Source organism: Rhincodon typus, chromosome 26, assembly GCF_021869965.1.
Source record: "Rhincodon typus isolate 14 chromosome 26, sRhiTyp1.1, whole genome shotgun sequence".
Taxonomy (NCBI): domain Eukaryota; kingdom Metazoa; phylum Chordata; class Chondrichthyes; order Orectolobiformes; family Rhincodontidae; genus Rhincodon; species Rhincodon typus.
In genome coordinates, this window is record NC_063357.1 from 16,034,994 (window position 1) to 16,059,745 (window position 24,752).

The 24,752-nt window shown below is 40.6% G+C and overlaps 1 protein-coding gene across 1 annotated transcript in view; it reads left to right on the forward strand.

Annotated features, from left to right (window-relative positions):
* Positions 1-24,752, forward strand: part of ankrd13b (ankyrin repeat domain 13B) — a 331,091-nt gene that overhangs the window by 239,234 nt on the left and 67,105 nt on the right. Inside the window, exon 2 of the mRNA XM_048612357.1 lies at positions 12,182-12,317. Coding sequence (XP_048468314.1) covers positions 12,182-12,317 — 136 coding nt within the window. The remainder of the gene's footprint in view (positions 1-12,181; positions 12,318-24,752) is intronic.

A 24,752-nucleotide genomic window follows, 5' to 3' on the forward strand; every position in this document is an offset into this window, starting at 1 on the left:
TCTTCAATGTATCTGGTGTATAGCGTTGGTTCGAGGTCCTGCACAGCAAAGAATATCTTTCTTGAACTTGTGCATGAAAATGTTGGCACAGTGGGGTGCACATTTGGTCACCATGGCTGTTCCATATATCTGGATGAAGAACTGGTTGTTGAAGTTGAAGCCATTGTGATCGAGGATGAAGCAAATGAATTGTAGGATGGCGTCTGGAAACTGGCCATACCATTACATGTAGGTACACCACCCATCACGTACCCACTATGTACACTCTTGTGATTCGGCCAATGTTGTCTATCTCATATGCTGCAGGCAAGGATGCCCACTCATACCAGTTGTGTGATCCTTTGATCTCTCTGCCCTTCATCTCTCTGCCTATAATCTCTGTGTCTGGGTGCTCTCCTCTCTCTGCGCCTGACGAAGGGGCTGTGCTCCGAAAGTGTGTGAATTCAAACCAACCTGCTGGACTATAACCTGGTGTCGTGCGATTTTGACTTTGTCCAGCCCAGTCCAATACTAGTGTTTGAGAGTGAAACAGACTCTGAGCAAACTGTTCAAACAGGCATAATAAAAAGTTTATATCATACCAAAATTCTGCTACCAGGAAATTTGGTAATTTTTTAACAATTGGTTCATAGGATGTGGGTGTTGCTGGCTGGACCACCATTTATTGTCCAACCCTAGTTGCCCTTGAGAAGGGAGCAGTGAGCTGCCTTCTTGAACTGCTGCAGTCCATGTATACAAAGCAAAACAAAGAGAACAGTAGCCTAAAATTTTCTCTTATTTGTCCCCTTGAGCCAAATAAGAAAATCTAGACAACTGAAACTAAGACAAGTGAATCAGATTACTTCCAGCACTGTGCTGTTCATAAATGCATTATTACAGCACTATCACTTTCCCCTCCATGCCATCCGAATGCATTTGTTAACGTATTTCAAATAGACAGGTTAACAGGTCTAATAATATAATACAGAGTAGTAAAGTTGCAAAAAAGGGTATATTTTTTGCTTTTAGAGCAATCTATGGCTAAAATTAACTGTGAGATCAGTCTATACACCGTAGGCAGCAGGGAAATTGTACTTGTTGAACATTGTGGCAATGGTTCAGTAAATTAAAAAAATGAATATTGGCTCTCAAGGTTCCATTTGTACTGGTAGTTCAAGAAGAAACATGAACTTGCATTTAAAAAAACGACACTTTTGAGAACCTCACCAAACCTTGGAGAGGTTTAGAGCCAATAAATAACCAGGTAAGGAGGTTTTATTTTTATTCATTTATGGGATGTGGATGTCATTGGTTAGGCCAACACTAATTGCCCAGAGGGCAGTTAAGAGTCAACCACATTGCTCTGGGTCTGGAGTCACGTGTAGGCCAGACCAGATAAGGATGACAGTTTCCATCTCAAAAGGACATTAGTCAACCAGATAGGTTTTGTGACCATTGACAATAGTTTCATACTTGTCATTAGGTTCTTAAATTTTTCTAAATTTAAATTCAAATTCCACCATCTGCCATGGTGGGATTCAAATTTAGGCTCTGAGAACATTACCAGGGTCACAGAATTAATAATCTAGTGATAATGGCATGAGGGTATTGCTTCCATTCTTTTAACTCCCTTAGGTGATCATTTCATTTATTTTTAGGCCATTGTTATATCTTGCTTCAATTAAAATGTGAGTTCAAAATTAAGGAACCAATTGTAAGATTTTCTTGAATGAAAGGAAAAGGTTTTTTATTACTTCATTAACCTGAATAGGATAATAAAATGTGACATCAAACACATACAAATACAGATATAAAGTTTACAAAATGGAGAGTATCCAAATACAAGGAAGACAAAAAGAATAAGTGCTGTAAAAATTCTTAGGGTCCTTGAGGTATAAAGTTTTAACCTGAACAACCACAAATGTTTAAGTGATGTCTTGTAGCCTCAGCAGTGCAAAATGTGTAAATTATCTTTGAGTTTTTGGTGAACGGATATTTCTCCAATTTGCTTTATCACTGCATTGTCTTTTAAGACACTGAGAGAAAACAGGAAGAGAGACAGAATCTTTCAGTTCTGCTTTAAAAGTACATTTCTCTTTCTCTGCTATACTGGCCAAGCTTGAAATATGGTTCATTTGTGACTAACTATGTCTGGCATCATATTTTTTTCAAAGCTAGATAAATTGCAAGTATGTCTTTCATCCCAATATGAAAAACTAACCCCTAAAAATATAAAAACAGGAGATTTGAGTTTCAATGCCTTTTGATAAATATAAGTTAGGCTTAGACAGTTCTTTTTTATTGATAATTTCATAAGGCTCAATCTCTGGTCAGCTAACTTTTTCAACCATATCAAATTAGTGTTTTCTTCTGTTTTAAAACCATTTCATGAAGGTCTCATGTGTTGAGATCAGATGATGGAAGTTGAAAATTGATGGTCTATATTTTGCCACTATCATAGCATTATTATCGCAAGAACGGTATGCAAATAGTATTTATCTGTTTTGTCAATGGCGGGCATTCCATTACAATGTTGGTCTTAAATAAGAGTACAATTATTAGGACAACAACAAACATTCTGCTTTCACTCTCGTCACCCTCATCTGGTTGGCTATAGCAGACAGATTTGTTCCCTGGGCAGTACCTTCCTGCTGAGTCTTAGCCCTTCACTGCCCAGTTCTATAGGCCATGTACCTGACCCAGGCACTACCACAAACTGGATTTATAGGAGATCAGTGGGTGGTAATCTGTTGTTCACCTACTGCAGCATGTTTGGACTTACATTCCTGCAACTCCGTCTCACTGAACTTTACAACAATCCAATTAGACTGATTGAGATTTGAAACTTTGTCCAGTTCTTTTGATCTCCCAGTGGTTGACTCTGTTTCTACCTCACTGGTATGTCCCCTGGTGGTGTCTGCTCTGGGGTATCCCCTCCCTTTATGGTGAGAATGGGGTTTCCCCTTTATTTATTTCACCTTCTCGGGAACATTACTGCCCTCAGGTGGATGGTTAGCTTCTGCTACACTGTGCTGTGGTTCTTGCACTAAGTGAGTCTTCACCTTGACTTTCTCTTGGCTTGTTTGAGAATAGTGTGATGCTCACTCAACATTGCACTGAGGTGATATTTGAGATGACTCACTCAAGTACCTGGAATAGGGCGTAAACCCATGATCCTCTGATGTAGCGTCAAGACAGCAACTATTGCTAATTCAGCTGAACTATCTTTATCTCTTTAATATCTTAGACAGGATAGTAAACCTAACAACAAAAAAAAGCTTACATCGAATATTGTTCATTTACCCTTCTACATTTAACAAGTTGACTTTCAGTGTAACCTCAAGTCTTCATCTGTTAGAATATATACCTGTACATTCAACTCATATTTCAAAGAGAGAATATTTACATAGTACATTTCAATGAGTTATGGTATAATAGCAAGGGATCTGTATTTGATAAAAGTTGAAAGAACTGCGGAGTTGTAAATCAGGAACAAAAACAAAAGTTGCTGGAAAAGCTCAGCAGGTCTGGCAGCATCTGTAAAGAAAAAAATCAGAGTTAATGTTTCAGCTCTGGTGACCCTTCCTCAGAACTCAGATCTGTATTTGATATTAGGCTGGTGGAAGCAATTAAAAAAAAACACAAGATTCATTTTTAGGAGAGACTAGTGACACTAAATCTGGTAATAAAACTGACTGTTAAACTGAACAAAAAATCAACAGCAATGAATTTGTTCAAAATATTGCTGAAAGCAACTTCATCTGCCAGTTTTAGTGTGCTAACCCTCCCAGTGATATCTGAATATATAGGGCTGAATTATTGCGTGGGTATAGAGGCACATTTTAGTGTGCATATGGACACAATTTTTTGTGGGAATCCTGTCTTTCTCTGCTTTTCCAACCCCGCTCCATTTTCTTCTGGCCTATTTGTGGGCTGGGAATGCCATAGGTATAGGACAAAAACTCATCCCCAATGAAGTCATGTTCCGATTTCAAAGGAAGATGAAAATCAGATTTCCTCCTGTGTACCGTTATCACCTTGTAGAACATGGTTTTAGAAGCCCATTAGAAGGATGCCAAGTTAAGAACTTGTGACAAAAATGATAAATCTACTGAGGATTTAGGAACATGTGTAAATTTTTTCACACTTTCAGGATTATTATTGGGTGCTGTTTTCTAATGTAGATATGCTTTTAATTCAGTGATTTGTCTTGGCGATCTATCCTTTAAAGACACCCTTCACTGTAGTAAATTTCTAATGGAGAGAATATCATAATGAAATGGAAAATGTAAACTGTCCTTCAGCTGGTGTTATTACCTTTTGTTCTGTGATTTAAATGGTTAACAATGGTGGCAAGCAAAAAAAACTACCTTTGACACTTGAAGAAAATCTGACAGTGACCCTACTTTGAAATTTAAAGGAATACTTTCTACTTTTTCCATCTCATAAAGCTGAGGCTATTATAAACACTTAGCAGTATTTCAAATGATTGGTTTCAGCACGTAGGTATTCAATTCAGCAGAGATTAAAAGACACACTAAAGAAGGTGCCAAAATGGATTGTGCCTTTGATGTAGTTGGTTTTGTTTTGGTGGGAGCTAGAAGAATTGCAAATATCACCTTTCAGAATGCATTTTTCTCAATATCAATGATAATATATTTAATGGAACCTTCTATTAGATAGTGAGAGGTTTATTTTCTTCAAAAAAGTGTAACATATTTTCCATTCATATTGCATGAAATCTGTTGCTTGTTCATGATGGACACTGGGTGAGTTGCTATGTAGGACAAATGGGATCATGGAGGGGACTTGGGATGGCAGGGGATGTGGGTTGGGATAGTGAGGGGTGAGGTTTGAAGGAGCTTTAACAATATTAGGAGCTGACCTGCTGTCACAAAGAACTGAGATATGTCTTCTTACCAATTTAACTCACACCCCTCCTGTACTAGTTTACAGCTCACCAACAGCATTGCAAGCCCAAATCCTACAGGAAAAGACAACATTCCCATCCAGAAATACTGTTTGCAAGCCATGAAATGGTTTGACTTGCAGTGCATACTCCCAAGAAGAAACTCCAACCCATTGCTACTTTTACCTTACATATTGTTTCCTTCACAAATGTTTCCTGGCCTAATTTTTTTTAAGAATGCCCCCGTCATTTTAAAATCAGTTTTACCTTAAGACTTGCTGTTGATTGAGGATGACACATTACATATATTTTAGTTTGCTGAGAAGCTCTAATTCAGAGGAGTTTAAAAACAACACTCACTCGACAGCAACAGCGCAACCATCAAACCTATTTTGAAAATCATAAAAGCAAAACTGCTGGAAATATATACGTCTATTCTCGACTTTTGTTTGCAAGGAGAGGAAAAATTTGTTTACTTGTACATATATAGTGCCTTTCATAACTAGAGGATGTCTGAATTCAGTTTGCTGTGAATTGGAGTTAAGTGACTGTTATAAAGTAAGAAATGTGGCAATCGGTTTGCACACAACAAGCTTTGTACAACCAATAATGTGCTCATGATGAGTAATCTGCTACTTTAAGTGATAAGGGACAAATATTTATCAGGATATCTTTCTTTGAAATATAGTCATGACGTCTTTAATGCCCAAATGAGAGGGCATATGTATTTAATGCATCATCCCAGAGATGACACCTCTAAAATGTAGCATTCCCCATGGCTGTACTGGTGTGTCAGCCTGGATAACTTGTTCAAGTCTCTGGACTGGTTTTTGAATCTTCAATTTTCTGATTCAGAGGCTAAAGTGCTACTACTGAGCCACATCTTCCTGTTTAATAAAGGCATATTTTTAAACCATGCAGTTTAGTAATGAATTGCAAAAATTGAGTCATTGCTGAGTAACAATCCCAAAATGGTGCACTGTGCAAAATGTGCATTGTATCTCCCACTATTTCAGAATTGAAATTATAAAACTCTGTTGCATTAAGTATTTTAGTTTCCTATTTTAGTAACTGTATGATATGCTAAAATGTATAATTCTATCATCCTCCAGCTTAAGACAGCAGTCAGTGTCTGTATGTTTTACCATAGGCATGTATGATATTGTCAATGATCATTCAATTGAATTATACTTTTGTAAATCACTGTCACTGGATGATTACCTGCTTTTTAAATTATTATTCTAGGAGTATTTGTCTAGGGTAGCTCCCTGGGCTTAAAATATGCGCATGATTGCTTCAGACCATACATTAGAGTGAAAATACCACTGTAAATGTCAATGATCAGCATACAAGGTACAATTAGAATCATGTGAATCTTTTTTTTCTCTCTATTATTCATTCATGGGATGTGGTCATTGCTGGCTGGATGATCATTTCTTGCCCTAGTTGACCTTGAGAAGGTGGTGGTGAGCTGACTTCTTGAACCACTACAGTCCATTTGATGTAGGTAGACCCACAATGCTATTAGAGAGGGGGTTCCCGTCATATGACCTAACAACACTGAAGAAATGGCGATACATTTCTAAATTAGGATGGTGAGTGGCTTGGAGGGGAACTTGGATGTGGTCATATTTTATCTGTTGCCCTTGTCTCTCTAGATGGTAGTGGTCATGAGCTTGGAATGTGCTGTCAAAGGAGCCTTCTGCAGTCCATCTTGTAAATAGTACACACTGCTGCTACTGAGCATCAGTGGTGAGAGGAGTGAATGTGATGCCAATCAAACAGCTACTTTGTCGTATGGTAACTGTTCCAGAGTTTCAGTTATCCAGATACAAGAAAGTCTGCTTCGTTGTTCAGAGGATTTTAAGCTGCCCAAGTGGTGAAAATTACACAGTTAAAATGGCCACAGCAATTTATCTCCAGCAGCTGCCTTCGCTTCCCATAGCTGCATAATGCCCCATCAGTGCTAATATTATCCACCAAACCTGTCAACATTTGCACAAATCACCTTCTTTGGAGCTGCTGAGAAGATATCAACACTTAAAGGCATGTGGTAAATGTCAGACCCAGCAGATAAAATTATTCATTTTAGAATCTAACACGTTAGCTGCACTAATTCCATTTTTAGACATGCTGTCAGTCTTTTAAGAATTTCTCTTTGAGTCCAGATCAAGGCACTTGAATACCTTCATGGTTGTTGCAAAATGTATCATCCCATTAGCTCATGGATTGCCTCCAGGAAACACAATGTTCCCTGGGAACATCTGTTCTTATGAAAATGCTCGCTTTGTGATCATTTATTGAACCAGGAGCTGTTTTCAACGTTTGTTGTTCTTTTGCGATGCTGTAAAATTGATCTTCGACATTGTTGTCTTGCCTTTGAGCATAAGATCCATGTTGGCTACAACAGCATGTGCCCTATCTGCAAGCTCACACTGACACTGGCCATTGTACTTCGATGTGCATCCCAAGGAATTATGGGCACAGTCCGAGCCACAATTCATTTCTGAGAAGAGGCAGTGGCCTAGTGGTAAATGGTCTCTGGACTAATGATCCAGAGACATCAGGCTGATGCTCTGGTGACATGGGGTCAAATCTCACCATGGCAGATGGCTGAAATTCAAATTAATGATAATGCTGACCTATTGGTGACATTATTGTGAAAATGTCCTGTTGTCCTTACCTGGTCTGGCCTGCCCATGACTCCAGACTAACAGTAATGTGGTTGACTCTGAATTGATTGGTGAAATGGCCCCTAGCAAGCCTGGCTGTTAGGGATGAGCAGTAGATGCTGGTCCAGGCAGTAATGCCCACACCACATGAATGAATAAAAGAAAAAAAAAATCTATCCATCTCATCAACGGGTGAGGAAAGGATTCAATTTTGCTTGTTTGGATTAATTTTGAAGCTCTGTCTGTCCTCTCAGGTAGAGTATTAATTGAAGAGCAGCAGGAGAATTTATCCCTGGTGCGCTGGTCAATAGTCATGCCATGGTCACTATCACAAGCACAGTCTATATGTTGAGTGTTACATTGCTGTTTGTGGGAGCCTGCTGTGCACAAATTGACTGCTGCATTACCTACATTACTACAGTGGCTATACTTCTAAAGTATTTCATTGCCTGTAGACCACTCACATAAATACAGTGATCATGAAGAGTAATAAAAACACAAGTCTTTATTTTCCGTCATTTCTTTTTATCATTCTACCAGAAATATCATTTCCTTTGCTTAGATCATGCACCAATTGCAGGAAAGAACAAAGATGAGTGTCTTGTTGTGAACACAGCAGGCCAAGCAGCATCATAGGAGCAGGAAAGCTGACATTTCAGGCCTAGAACCTTCTTCAGAATTTTCTGAAGAAGGGTCTAGGCCCGAAACGTCAGCTTTCCTGCTCCTCTGACGCTGCTTGGCCTGCTGTGTTCATCCAGCTCTACACCTTGTTATCTCAGATTCTCCAGCATCTGCAGTTCCTACTATCTCTGTCCTGTTGTGAAGTTGAGCTTCTCAGCCAGATTCAAGAAGGATAGCCTTGATGCTGATTCTTCCTAAAATTACCACTTGCCATTTCTCATTACATTTGTAGGAATGCAACTGCTGAATCTCCCTACCCTATAACCACCAGGAACAACAGGAATTCTCCACAGCAAGTCGTGGTGTTCCATCTAAGGCAAGACATTCTGAAAAATTTCAGAAGTTTATGTCAAAAATAACACCCACTGACCAATCCAGACATTAGGTGGAAGTGCAATAGTGACAGACTGATTTCTTTTTCACAGTCTTACTTACACAATATAATATCCCCAGTGTGCAAAAAAAAATACTGTGCAGATGCAGTCTGTGATGGGTCACACTGAAAAGCCCGGAGGCTTTGCAGGAAATAATTTGTTTTTGATATTGAAGATGTTGCTTCAATTATGGCTAAAACAAATTTGGAAGTTAAAAATGTTTACAAACACTGGAACCTTAAAATAGCAAGATTTGACAAAAGCATTCTCAGGCAATGTTGTAAATCACCTTGTGTTACTTGTCACATTATGATCAAAATGGCACATTCTGCCTCTAGATTTCTTCCTCGTGTACAGAAAGTTAAAGAAACGGTGGCTTAAAAATTATAGATGACAATGAGGAGAATGTTTAGAAAATGAACAAGGAGAGTTGCCAAGTTCTTTTTTGTTGTGGCAACCTGCAATGAATTGATGAATGGCCAAGACAAGACCATCCATTCAGTACAAATGGAACAAATGTCAAATGCATTATTGCTCAGTGCAAGATCAATTGCACTTCAAAATAAAACCAAATTTTGCTCTTCTCTGTCTTACCTATGGAGCTTCTGCAATATCTGCAAGGGCCTGGCTCCATGGGAAAGCTTATTACAGTTCTGTTACTAAGCATTTGGATCCATTACAACAGTTCAGCTGTACTCGATGATACCTGTGGTAAAATCTTCATCAGTGCAGCTAGTAAATGTTGGAAGGCTTCTCGCACCAGTATGCGACAGGCCAATTTTTTTCAAGAGAACATTCGTTTTCTAAAAGCCAAAGACCTGTTAGTTATTTAACATTTTAACTAAGCAATAATGCATGACTAAAAACTGCCATCATGAAGCATAAGTTAACTAGTTCCCAATCTATTGTGTTCAGAATTATTAAACTATAGCTTGTCACAGATTAATTTCAAAGCTTTACTATGGCTTTCTGAGTCAATGTAGTTGATTTGAAATGTACCCAGTTGGGCAGCACGGTGGCACAGTGGTTAGCACTGCTGCCTCACAGCGCCAGGAACCCAGGTTCGATTCCACCCTCGGGCGACTGTACGTGTGGAGTTTGTACGTTCTCCCTGTGTCTGCGTGGGTTTGCTCCGGTTTCCTCGCACAGATGTGCCGGTTAGGTGGATTGGCTATGCTAAATTGCCCATAGTGCCCAGGGATGTTCAGCTTAGGTGGGTTATAGGGGGATGGTTCTGGGTGGGATGATCCAAGGGTCAGTGTGGACTTGTTGGGCCAGAGGGCCTGTTTCCACACTGTAGGGATTCTATGATTCAAACATATAGACTACACATCCAGACCCATTGCTTTTTCAATAACAGGTGTTAACTCTGCGATTGCTGCTGTCACAGGAGATAGGAGGGGTGATGCCAGGAACAGTGTAAACTAAGAGGACAAGGCTTGGAAAGCACTTGTTTCTGGACACCAGACACGTTCGAAGCCTCTAATATGGAGCGTAGGAGTGTAAGCTCATTATGAGCCAAGAATATATCATTCAGCTTATTGGTAAAGATCAAAAGATCAGCATCAAGATCCCATGCAAATAAGGAGCCTAAACTTTGTTTGAGCCCACTGTCTCAGGATTACCCTGAGGCAGGCAGCATTGCCACTGACAGTACTCGCTTAAATCGGGTCTACAGGCCAAGTGGGAGATGATGGCAGAATTGCAATGTCACTGCATTAGGCCCAGTCTAAGTTCTGGGGTCTCAGGTTCAAATCTCACCACAGCAGCTGGTAGAATTTAGATTTAATAAACCTGGAATTGAAAGTGATGACAAGATATATCACTGATTATTGTGAGAATCCATCTGGTTCACTGGAAGAAAATCTGCTACCCTGACCTTATCTGGCCCAGTGACATCAGACCCACAGCAATGTGTCTGAGCAGAGTTTAGAAAGATGAGAGGGGTTCTGATTGAAATGTATAAAATTCTAACAGGACTGGACAGACTAGATACAGGGAGGATATTTTCCCTGGTTGGGGAGTCAAGAGCCAGGGGACACAGTCCAAGCCTTATGACTGAGATGAGGAAAAATGTCTTCACACAGAACATTGTGAGGCCAAGGCACTGAATATAATCAAAAAAAAGAGAGAGATCAATTTGTAGATTTTAAACGTATCAAGGAAAAGCAGAATCTGGCCTCCAGGTGAAGGGTCAGCCATGATCCTACCCATCACACCCCGGTAATGACCTCCTACAACATCTTCTGTCAGGCAGAAGATACAGAAGCCTGAACACACGCACAAGCAGGTTCAGGAACAGCTTCTTTCTGGCCGTTAGCAGACTGTTGGATGGACTCTAGCCTCAAATAATGCAACCTGCAATGTAACCTGTATGCCTCTAAGTCTTTTTGATCTGCACATCCTTAACTTGCTGAGATTTGCCTGTATAGCTTGTAAACAAAAATTTTCACTGTATTTCGGTAGCTGTGATAATAAATCAATCAATTGAATAGCAGATCAAGCTCAAAGGGCCAAATGCTTTACTTTTGCTCTTATTTTCAATGTTTCGATGTTAACTTCTCTCTAAATGACCAAATATTAAGTGACTCAGTTCAAGGGCAGTTAGGGAGGGGTAACAAATGCTGCCCTTGCTGGCAATGCACACATCCCATAAAAAAATCAAGAAAAACCATGGGCATTCTTTCTAAATAAAACTACTCATCTGAATGTAGAGCCAAAGGGAGCAGGCAGCCTCCTCTCAGCATACATTCAGAGAATGGTGATTTCTGTCATTGACTGCTATCCCAGGAATCTTCAACAGCATTCCCTCCCTACTAATCACAGCCACTACCAACTCCTCATCTGATCATTGCAACACCTCCCCACTCAATCGCTGCTACTACTGCCCCCCCTTGTTCACAGCACCATCTCCCATCACCACTACTACCTCCCCATCTGATCACTACCAATGTCCCCTCAGCTGATTGCTGTCAGCAACTTCCCACTTATTCACCACAGAAATCAGAGTCACTACCTCCCTCCCTGATTGACTCCACCACACTACCCTCTGGTAATGCTGACCTCCCAGACTGACTGCCCACCTGCCAATTTCAACTTCTTTCATTACCCGAGAATCACGACTACCGTAGCTTCAATTATGCTTTAGTCGCAATTTCCCAGCTGAACTTTTGGCAACTGAGCTTATGGGCACTGCAGGTCAGCATGAAGTGTGATGCTACCTGTCATTGAAAAGCAATTGTCTAGTTTCACACATGGTAGACACTGGGTGAGGTGGTGGACAAACTCAAGTCCAGTGTCTTGAGGCAAATGGAGGAATTAATGGGAGTAATAAAACGGACGGATTCCCATTGACTGTATGTCAGCCCAGATTCTTGCACAGTGCAGCACAATCACAGCTTAAAATTAGTTTTGGCTCAGATTGTAATAGAAATGTCAAAACTGAGCATCCCACAGAAAGTGAGCTTGTTATTGACGTGACCAATTTTGCTTTGTTGTGCTAATTTATCAATCAAAGAAGCAAGAAGATGAAGTAACAATTGCTGAACGTGTCCTTTGATTGGCAGGTTGACATTGAACAACTTGACCCAAGAGGTCGGACTTCATTGCACCTTGCTGTTACGCTTGGATACCTGGAGTGTACAAGAGTATTACTAAAACATGGCGCTGATGTTAGTAAGGAAAATCGTAATGGATGGACAGGTACAGTAATAAGTTACACACAATTAATAGAGTTAAATCCTCTTTGAAAATACTGTTGAATTATTGCTTTGAGTATCTTGTTGAACTTTTTCACTTCTTCAGCATCTCACAGTAGTCTCTGTGATTGGAGTTGTTCCCCTTAATTGGACCCTGTACTCTTTCCATTATCTGCACCTTCAGAATTATATGATTCACTCTTACTTTGTGGTTATATCTCTTTTGGATTGATTATAGTCTCAAGCAACTATTCCACCCTGTTAAAATTCAAAAGAGTATTCAGTCAGCGTTTGTGCAAGTTAAAACAACCAAAATAATCATTCAGAATTCTTTACGAAGTTAAAACATGATAAAATACCAACAATATTATAAGGTACAGATCTTAAAGGTAGCAAAGATGTGGAATGAGATTTATTAGCTTTCTCAAGAAAGGTTTTTGAAAAATAATACTGTCTGGATTGTGAAATTCTGCCCATATTTGATGTCCTGCTCCATTTTGGCCTATGTCAGTTGAGCTTGAATTATAATGTATGGACTCAGGATTTAGGAGTAGGAGTAGGCTATTTGGTCCTTTGAACTTACTTTGTCATTCATGATCATAGATGACCTGGTGTGGTCTCAATTCCAGTTTTCTGTCTGTCCCTTATAAGCCTTGACTCCATTGTCTACTAAAAATCTATCTAACTAAGCTTTGAATAAATTCAATGACCCAATGACACATATTTTAAGTGAACTGTAAGCCTCATATTATAGAGTCCTTGTCCCCAAATTTCAAAATGAAGAATCTCAACGAGTTCCTATCCTTATCCAGTTATTTTCCAGTTAGTTTCTAGTCAAATTTGATGGGACTGATATTCAAGGAAGAAATATTAACCTTTCAGTAGTCACAATATGTCCACATTGTTAACTATTTTTACTGAAACAATCAGCAGGACAGATTTGTACTGAGAGGCAAAATATCATAAAATCATCTACTTCCATGCAGAAAGCTTTGCCTAATATTCAAATGTCTAGCCAGAGTGGATAAACCATTCATTTATTTAACTGACAGGAAAACAAATATCACTGCACATTAAATGCAGCTATTTAGCAATTTAAAACACCAAACTAATCTTATCAAGGGCACAAAGACAGTTGAATAATAAGCATTGTTTAGTCTTTTGCAAACACAGCTACAAGCAAAACTGTATTTTTGTGATATATTCAGCTGAATATTAGTCTTATTGTGAAGACTAACATTGAAATCAGGAATCTCTGACACACATAGCTAGAATTTCTCCCTTTATGTCCATATATCCCAAGATTGTGACATTAAACCCATTTTCAGAGCTTTCTGAATGAGATTATCAATTCATCTGAATGGAGGAAGTGTTCAGTTTAGCTGCTTGTGCCCATTAGAAAAAAGCTCTGGCTGGCTAAAACCTGGTAATTAGAATACAATGCTGTATTTATGATAGCTAACTATCAGGGGAGCTATACTCAGGGAGCAGAGTTGGAGAGACAGAGCGGTGGAGTACATAAATCATTTGAGACAGGCGTTTGGTAAGTGAAACTAGTTTGGGAGGAGCAGGCTGCTCCTGGTCTTTGTTTCTAAAGCTCTCCACTAGAGGGGTTTGCCTCAGATTATGGCTGTACCTTCTGAAACTCACTGATAGAGACTGATTGCAACCATTCATCAACTTCTCCATTATTTTTGAGCGATGAAGGTGGTGAAAGTCAAGCCAGATGGACATTGCCCAGTTTTACATATGGACTTACTTACATTCGATGTTACACCTAGGCCCATGGGATACTCTACACTGTTAAGCTCCCAGATGAGTCAGGATAAACTGGTTCCCCTTCATATTCACCTGTCCCCTTGGTTGATCACAACCAGGTCAACTTAAAAATGGATCCCTTCCCTTGCGGATTCCTTTCTCCCAGACCCATGTGAATTTATGTTTTAAATGGAGTCAATTTAACCAGACTTTCTTGAGTTACCAAAGAGTGAGTTTATTGATTTCCAAATGCGAGAAGAATTAGAAACACATCCCACATACAAACAGATTAGAAATAAGAGGTGAGTCCATAAAGATAAAAGATTAAAAACAGAGATACAGATCAGTCTGTGAGTTGTCCATGAAGATGGAAGATGTTGTGCCTATCGCAATGCCAGTATTGTTTCCTGCTGAATAGCTTATCCTTGGATTTGCAGATTATCTGAGATTTTATTTTTGAATCGTCTTGACCAGGGAGAGAGTTCCAAAGATTCATAACTCTCTGACAGAAAAGAAATTATTTCCTAATCTCTGTTTTATATAGTTTTTAACAGTGACCACTGGTTCTAGATTGTCCCATAAGAGGAAATGCCCTCTCCGTGTCTGTGCTATCAAACCCCCTCAGGATTTTATACGTTTCAATCACATTTCTAAACTCCAGCAGATGCCAGCCTAGCCTGTCCAACATTTCCTCATAAGACAATTCTCTCATTCCAGGTATTGGTCTTGTAACCCTTCTCTGAACTGCATCTCAGATTTACAGCCCTATCTTCAACTTGCACACTTCCATCCAACAAGGCATTTTCCTGATACTGGTCTCTGCTAAAACATAAAACTGAGTTTGCAAAGAGCAACGAATAAAGAGAAAAAATAACAATGAACTAAGAGAACAAAGAATAATGAACAGTACAGCACAGGAACAGGCCCTTCAGCCTACCAAGACTGCACTGATACATGGTGCTTTTCTACACTAAAAACCTTTTGCCTCTACATGTATCCCTCTATTCGCTGCCTATTCATGTATCTGTTAAGCTGCCTCTTAAATGTTACAATTGAATCCACCTCCACCAGCACCTCTGGCAGCAAATTCCAGGCACTTTCCATCCTCTGTGTAAAAAACTTGCCTCTCAGATCTCCTTTAATCTTACCCGTTTTACCCAAAGCCTATATCCCTTGTAATTGACGTTCCTACCCTAGGAAAGGAACTCTGACTATCAATTCTATCCATGCGTCTCGTAATTTTGTAAACTTCTATCAGGTCACCCTCATCCATCGACATTCAAGTGAAAACAAACAAATTTTGTCCAATCTCCCTTTGAAGCTAATACCCTCCAAGCCAGGCTGCATCCTGCTAAACCATTTCTATACCCTCCCACCACATCCTTCTGGTAGTGTGACTACCAGAACTGTGCAGACTATTCCAACTGTGACCTAAATTTTCATTTTGAGGAAGGGAAACAGGAGCCAAGTCAAGAAGCCAAACCCACCCCCTTTCATGCTTTGTAACATTTAAAAAAGTATAATTTCTAATCAACCATTTAGGAGATGTTATTCTGGAATAGGTAGGGCTTGAACCCAGGCCTACTGGCTCAGAGATAGGGATGGTACCAGTGCACCACAAGTGCCTTCTAATGCTTTCGAACTTGGACTGAGATGGCTCCCTAGTTGTCATGGAAATGGGTTTGGTGGGAGGTGAGCTCTCAAACAGGAGGACTGAATCATTTCATCTCAAGAGGAGCAGCAGACTGCAATGGAAGGTGAGTGAGTGAGAGGACGTTTCAATATGGAGCTGTCCTCCCACCACCATTTAAAAACAATGTCAAATAAAAAGTAGAAAAAGCTACCAATCTATCACTGCTGCAGAGGTAAAATCCATCTGCAGGATCGCCTTTGGCTGCACTTTTACTCAGGCAAGGAGAGGCTTGAGTGCCTGTTGCCATTGAGAGGCTGATGGGAAAACTCCCTCCCATGCACCCCCCCGACAAAATGACTGGCCCTGAAAATTCTGCCATAATTCTGGAACCTGTCACTCAGTTGTAGAATCATTGTCATGGCACAGATCCTTCGGTCCAACCAGTCCACACTGACCATGTTCCCAAACTAAACTAGTCCCACCTGCTGCGCTTCCAAAACTTTCCTATTCATAACTTATCCAAATGTCTTTTAAATGTTGTAGCTTTATCTGGCAGTTCATTCCTCACACGAACCACTCTCAGTGTTAAAAAATAGCCCCTATTGTCCTTTCTGAATCTTTTTCCTCTCACCTTAAAAATATGACCCCCAGTTTTGAATCCCCCACCCTCGGGAAAAGACCCTTGTCATTCACCCTATCAATGTCCCTCATGATTTTATAAAACCTCAATAAGGTCACCCCTCAACCTCTTTAATCAAGAGGAACTGAGCTAACAAGTCCAGCAAATTGTGTGGTAACCTGTTATTCTCGCTGTTCTGCAGTTCAGCTAAGGCTCATTTTGTTTCTGTCTTTTATTATCTTCTGCTATCGCTTGGCAGGTAAAACATAAAGCAACGGATTGTCAATACGTTGTGGGGAATTTGTTGTTAAACCGTCCCAATAAACAGAGATTGCGATTGAAGTGCTTCATTTATTTCACAATCTGGTTTAAGAGGTGTTGTCAGTACTGAAACTATAACAAGTTGGCTTATCATTAGTGTGTACCATAAAAGCATCGTTCATAGGGTTCTTATAGTGCAGTAGTAATGTCTCTACCTCAGAGCCAGGGAGTCTAGGTTCAAGTCCCACTTGCTCCAGAAGTATGTAATAGTGTCCCTGAACAAGATGATTAGAAAATATCTTCTAATATTAGCCAGGTTTGGTTTATCTGCTATACTCCCGAGCCAGCTACACGAAATTATGCCAAATGCTTCAACAAATTGAAAGCTCTTTTTCACGCATCCCCTCCAAATCAATACTTAATCACAATTCATTGTTAACTGAATGACAAAGTTCCTCCTTCCTGAAAGAAATGTAAGATATGATTCAACTTCCCATTGACTGGCCGCAGATATTTTGGGCAAGATTGAAGCAACTATTTCCCTAACACAAACCCCTCTTGAGAACACACTGGGAAATCTATCCTCCATTTTAGCTTCCCACCAAAGTTATCTTGTACCAATAAATGCTACAAGCTCCTTGTTCAAAATTTTCACTCTTTGCCTCTCTGTTCTGTCTCCTCGTGAAAGCACTGAAGTCTTATTGAGTGATCTTTTCATCTTTTAGCCCTTTGCTATCACACCCATGTGACCATTATCATGTGTTGGCCTCCACCATGAGCATTGGGAGGCTATTTGAACACAGGAGCCATCACTGCTTAACATGATCCCTTCAATACCTAACGTCTAGCTGTTGTCCAACCCAAAAGCACAGAGATTGAGAATTAGTAACTCATCCAGTGGCCCACCAAAATAAGGTAATTTAATACAGACTGGTCTTTGAATCTGGAAGCTTTATCCTGGAAACCTGGGAACACATTCCTGGACCCATTGAGGATTCTGTGTGTGTTCAAATTTTAATATATTAATCATTTTGAATTCAGGCTGTTCAATGGATTTTAAAATGTAATTAATGAAGCATGACCGATATTAAATGTGAAAATAGATCTTCTTTCCTCAGAGTTCTCAAAAGTTCAGAGAGGTAATATTTTATTATTTTATGTTTAATTTATTTCTCAAATTGGATTTTAGCATGAGAAAAATCTCTTATCGAGCCGATTATATAAAACACAGAAAATGGTTGGGAGTGACTTCAGCTCACTGCTGGCTGTGAGGAGCTTCGCATTGCTCAGCACCAAACAGTATCTCAGGCCTCGATTGATGGGCAGCCCTCGTCTATGAACGTTGGCATTTGACATTTGCCAATGCTTTATAACCATCACAGCAGCTCCCTGATACATGTGCAGGCCTCTCAAGAAGTATAGAATTACATTGCAGGGTGCATCAATATCTAGTGTTGAAAGGCCGCAGCAGGGACACTTTGCATGAAGAGATAGGCTCCCAGGCCATGGATTAGGTAAGGCTGCACCTTGGGGCTCTTTGCTTGCTCTTTCTATTGCCTGTCTGCATGTTCGAAACAGCCATGCCTGGCCAGGCCATGTCTGTTACTGCTTTAGCGTTGCACGGAAACACGATCAGCCATCAGCCTGGTATGCTGATGGTCAGGGAGTTTGTCCAACCATGCAGTGCGGGGAATGGACAATGGTCAGCTCTGCATGGTCAGCACAGCCGGCAGGGGTTTCCCATATTATCAGTCTCAGAGCTGCAAACGCAGCGGTCAGGCTCTGGTCAGTCACGTCAAGGGCTGCTCATTGAAGCTGGTCAAAGTTCTGCGACAAATATAGTCCTGGGTGTCCATCCATCGATTGGGAGGGTGCAGGGGTGGCCTGTAGGGGCAGATCATTGCCAATTTGTGTGATTGCCAATTTGTGTGGGGCAGTCAAGGCTGGGATGGGAGGGTGCAAAGCAGAGGCATCGTGGAGGTGGGAACAAGGTCGGTGACAGGTTGGCAGGGGGAGATCAAGTTGTTTGGAGGAAACAGCATCACGGGGCATAGGAAGCTACGAGAGGTGGGGAGGGAGTTATTTGCAATGAAGAAGTGTAGAGGATGGTGTATTTAGTGAGGGCTCAGGGGCAAGGATGACTGTTGGATGTACTGCAATGTACTGCACTCCACGTTGAGATGGAGGGGAGAAATGGGTGGAAATGGGCTGTCAGGGTAGTGCCCTGAGGTAAAAGGGGACACAGAGGTGGGGGTGATGATGATGGAGCAGACAATGGGGCTACTGAAGATGTGGTTCCACAGCTTGTACTGGCTACAGCCTTCAGTACAGTCCAGAGTGTGCACTGCACCATTGGAGCAGGCAATGAGATAGATACTGAGGAGCCAGGGGAATGGGAGAAGTTATCCAAGGAGGAGGATGAGGACATTGAGCTGGAGGAAGCTCTCCATGGGAATGTCAGAGGTCATTGCATTGGGTGTTACAAAGCAGACAGGACCTGAGAGACACTGAGTTCCAGCTAAGGCAAGCTAGGTTCACAGAAAACCATCCTGGACTGGCAATGTTTGCATTTAGTTTTAATTTAGTTTGCATTCTAGGTTTAAACTGCAGCCTGTATTTGTTTCCTTTGTGTTTCCTTTGGTTGTCAATAAAAGCTCATTTTTGGAATTGTCCGATTGCTTGCCTGTCTGTGATGTTCCCCTTGGACTATGACAAGGTACAGGTGTCCAGTGGGCAATGGGGAGAGCATAGTGCTGATTTAGAGAGGGTGGTTAAATGGGAAGTAGCTAAGGGCGAGTAACCCCTATGGCATGTTGTTAAACAATGACTAGAGGAGAAAGAATGGGATTGAGGGAGTGTCAGCCATTCTGACTATGTGCCACAAGCAATGTAACTGCTGTGCCATTATGCTGTTGATGACTGGTATTGCCAGGTTGCCAACATTTGTCCAGGTACACAATGGCCTTTCAGAACTGGCCCAAGCAAAAGGAATTTGCTGGTCTTTTGGTCAATATCCATTAAGTAGTGAGTTATTTCAGGAATGGAACATGGTAAGATGGGACTAGAATTGGATGTGAGAGATGCTGTGAGGTGGCAGGTGTGGGGTAGCTAATGAGGCATGTTTGATAAGATTTGTTGAAAAATCTGACTGGGGTTTACTGCAAGAATCTCTTCAAAAAACTTGATTCAACTCACACTTATTCATAAAACGTTCGGTAGAGACAGCCTACTCCTTATCTCCTCTCTTACAAAGTTGGACAACGGCTAAAACTACCCCATGGAGTTGGAATGCAGTATTTAAGATTATTTTCTAAATGCATTCCTTATGGAGTCACAAAGTCAAGATGGTACAGAGGAAGGCCATTTGACCCATTGAACAAAGACTAACTCTCTGTGGAATAATCCACTGAAACATATTGTCCCATTCTTATCACTGTAGCCGTGCAAGTCTACTTCCCTGAAGTGCCCGTGCAATTTTCTTTTGATATTAGTGGATCTGTAAATGATTTTCTTCAACATATAATAAAAATTCTGCCCCTTGGTAAAGATAGCTAATGCTAGGAGAGTCTCCATCACTGCTCCATCAACACCCCATAATAGCAGTCTCAGAATAAAGCTGCTTTCAACGGCAGTGTGATTTCTTACATCTACCCTGTGTGCCATTGTCACAGAATCACAGAAATGTTAGGTGCAGAAGGAAGCCATTCTGTCTGTACTGGCTGTCCAGATGCGTATCATGATTTAGTACAATTCTCTCACCTTTTCCTTGTAAACCTGTAAATTGTTTCGATTCAAATAATCATCTAATGCCCTTTCAAATGCCTTGATTGAACCTGCCTCCTCCACACATCCAAGCAGTGACACTAATCATTTACTGTATGAAAAAAGTATTTTCCCACATCGCATTTGCTAATTTTGCAAATGACTTAAAATCTGTGCCCTCTTTTTCTCAATCCTTTTATGAGTGCAAACAGTTTTTCGCCCGATCTGTTCTGTCCAGCCCTCTCACGATTTTGAAAAGCTCTATCAAATCTCCTCTTAGCTTTCTCCCCTCGAGGGGAATTGGTCCCAACTTCACCAATCTATCTCCATAAGTGAAGTTTCTCATCCTTGGAACCATTTTTTGTGAACCTTTTCGGCACCCTCTCCAATCTGTGCATCTCCCTCCCATAGAGTTGAACCCAGAACTGTTCACAATTCTCCAGCCAATAGACCCCATTTGGCACTAAATGGTGGGCTGGTCTTGCGCTAGGGTTTCATGCACAGGGAAGCTTTGCCTTCCAGAAGGAGGGAACAAATGAACCCACTAAACATTCAATGCTTTATACAACACAGTCAAAAGGTAATTGCATGTATAATAGATGCAATTAAGGCAAATAGCTTGTGTAAAGCTCTTGGATAGACTGTGGCCAAACAATAGCCACCTTCTTGTTGAGAGGAGCTGTTTAATGATGGAATATATGTTTCCACGTAGCTGCTAAAGCATTGGAAATTCTAACAGTGTCATTTTAAGGGGAAACAGACAGGGAGAAAGATTGTAAATCAAACAAAATCTGACACCTAAACAGCTTCAAACAAAAATCAGGTTGTGTTAGAGTCACAGAATCATAGAGTCATCGAGTTATACAGCATGGAAACAGACCCTTCAGTCCAACTTGTCCAGATATCCTAAATTAATCTAGTCCCATTTGTCAGCATTTGGCCCACATCGCTCTAAACCATTCCTATTCATGTACCCATCCAGACGCCTTTTAAATGTTGTACCAGCCTCCATTCCTTCCTCTGGCAGCTCATTCCACTCTCACACCACCCTCTGTGTGAAAAAAAGATGAGAAGGACACACAGTATTATCACAAACACATGCTTCCAAATGAAGGTACAGAACATTACATTCATGGATGGAGGCCTGCAGACTTGCTCAGTATGGGGATTGAACCTATGATCTTGGCATTATTAGCACCATGCTCTAAACAACCAAATTACTTTTCACAGAAAAGGAAACAAACAGTATACACAACAGTATATATCTAATCCATTTATAAGGGAGCACATATTAGAAGTCTTTAATTTTTCAACTAAGAAGAAGATTACTCCTGTTTTCTACCCCTTAAGTCTCTAGTGTCATAGAGATAAACTCCAAGTCAAATGATAACCTGTTTACCTCATCTGGGCATTGGACTTAAACAATTTAAATGGCTTGTGATATGTTACAGTACTCTGTCCTCTCTTATGTGTCTCTTAATTTTGAAATGCTAGAGATTTATATTGACAAATAGCTCATTCTTTAAAATGAAATAGGCTTTACTAAATTATAACAACAATGCCATTTTTAGGCTGAACTAATATTACAGCAGAATTTCTCTGTTGCCTGACTATGTCCAAGGTGAAGTTAGCATATGAATTAGATATTGGCTGTACAATATGACCTAATCGTATTTAGACCACATCAGGAGTACTGGAGGATCATAACGTACATGTAGGAATATTTTTATACTTTTTAATATGTTCAAACATCAATTAAAATCAAACTTAATTTTATATTGCGAAATGTAATAACTTTGAGATCTTTAACTTCAGACTTTTGCAGTTAAATAAAAGAAGACTGGCAGGCAAGGCATTGCTTACTGCTATTTTTCTCACACTACATTGCTTGAAACTTTCAGGGTTCCTGTTACTTCTTGCACTGTTCATTTACAGTAAGAGAACAGCCAAAATCCCAATCAGGCCTCTTCGATCCAAAGAATATTTACAGTATATTGTCCAGCTATGTGGCAAAATATTCTGGTAATGCCTTCTGTTCAGAGTATGCAATAATTGTTCGACAGGGCTGCAAGAGTTGCTTTTCTGTAGCACTGTGAAAGACATCTACCTGTTAGAACTTTGAAGTTGTAGCTGTAAGTATGAAAATTAATTGTAATCCTGAGCTAACAGTACATGGCCACTCAATGTCAGAAGTAGAGGATAGCAAATCAGGGCTATTGTGTTGTAGCCCTACTACTGATTGCACTGGGATCATGATATCATTCCTTTCCAACCAACATCTACTGAAAGGAAATGACTTGGAACAAAACTTATGAAGGAATAAAAAAATGCCAGTACTCAACATATATCCACAAGTAGTACTCCCATGCAGTTACTAACACAAGATTTAATTAAATGTGATAAAGCCACAGAGATAAATGGCAGTAATTCATTTTGTATGTCTGATTTTTTTTTATCCCTTCACGGGATGTGGATTATTGGCTGGGCTGGCATTTATTCCCTGTCCAAAGTTGTTCTCGAGAAGGTGGTGGTGAGCTGTCTTCTTGATCCACTGAAGTCCATGTGCTGTAGACCCACAATGCTGTTAGAAAAGGAGTTCCAGGATTTTGACTCAGCAGTGCTGAACGAATGATAGCATATTTCCAAGTCAGGACGGCAAGTGACTTGGAACTTGCAAGTGGTGGTGTTCCCATGTATCTGCTGCCCTTGGCCTTTTTGGACAATAGTGTTTGTAGATTTAAAAAGTGATATCTAAGGAGTCTTGGTAAATAACTGCAGTGTATCCCATAGATTTACACATTGCTGCTACTGAGCATCTGTGATGGAGGAGAGAATGTTTGTGGATCTGGTGACACTTAAAGCAGGCTGCTTTCTCCTGGATAGTGTTAAGCTTCTTGAGTGTTATTGGAGCTCAATCATCCAGGGAAATGGAGACTGTTCCATCATACTCGTGACTTGTGCCTTGTAAATGGTGGACAGGCTTTGAGGTGTCAGGAGGTAAGTACATCACTGCAGGATTCATAGCCTTTGAGCTGTTCTTATAGCCATCCACTCTACATCTACCTGGTCAATCCCCTTTAGCATTTATATACCTAAATTAGAACTCCTCTCATCCTTCTCAACTCCAGTGACTATAGACCTAAACTGCTCAATCTCTCCTCTGAGACAAGCTTTTCACTTCTGGCATTAATCTAGTAAGCCTTCTCTGAACTGCCTCCAATACAGCATAAAGGGACGTAGCTCCACTGTAACAGAATAGTACATTGTTCATTGCATCAGAAATTTTCGACTGGAAGTCCTGGGGTCATGTATTGCTGAAAACTTAAACCCGGCTCTTAAAGACTGGGAAAGCTAATTCTAGTTATATTCATCCCAGAAGGAAAAAAGAACAGTAAAGCTCATGAAAGACCCAAAAACAAACTAAAGAACCGCGGATGCTGAAGATCTGAAACAAAAACAGAAATTGCTGGAGAAATTCAGCAGGTCAGGCAGCATCTGTGGAGAGAAAGCAGAGTTAACGGTTCTGAAGAAGGGTCACTGGACCCAAAACATTAACTTGGTTTTCTCTCTATGGATGTTGCCAGACCTGCTGAGTTTCTCCAGCAATTTCTGTTCTTGTTGTGAAGGACACATACTAGACTGACTTGACTTGTATACTTCAAAATGGAGCTCCAGTAATATCAGTACATTCATCTCCAATTATTACTGATTTTTTTTACCGGTGTACACTTTGGAATATTCCTTAGTTGCTGATTTGGAAAGGCTTTTCTAAAAAAAACTGTTGTTGCTCTGGTTGTAGAGTTAGTAATGATGGCAATGTAATAGCAGCAATGTCATTGATCTAGTAATCCAGATGTCCAGGCAAATACTCTGGAGTCATGAGTTCAAAACCCACCTCAGCAGCTGATGAAGTTTAAATTCAATTAATATCTCTGGTAGAGATAGCAAGAACTTCAGATGCTGGAGTTAGAGATAACACAGTGTGGATCTGGAGGAACACAGCAGACCAGGCAGCATCAGAGGAGCAGGAAACTTTATGTTTCGGGTCAGGACCCTTCTTCAGAAACGGGGAGGAGGAAGAGAGCTGGGAAATAAATAGAGAGAGGAAGGGTGGGGCTGAGGCAGGTAGGTGGGATGGTGATAGATGAGTGCAGGAAGGGAGTGGTGGGGATTGGTCAGTGAGGTGGGAGGGGCGGATAGGTGAGTGAGAAGATGGACAGATTGTGTCAGGTCAAGGAGGTGGGGATGAGAGGAAGGGTTGGACATGGAATGAGGCCGAGGGTGGGGAGATTTTAAAACTGGTAAATTCCATGTTTAGGCCGCTGGGCTGTAAGCTCCCGAGGCCGAATATGAGGTGCTGCTCCTCCAGTTTCCGAGTGGCGTCATTGTGACCCTGGAGGAGGCCC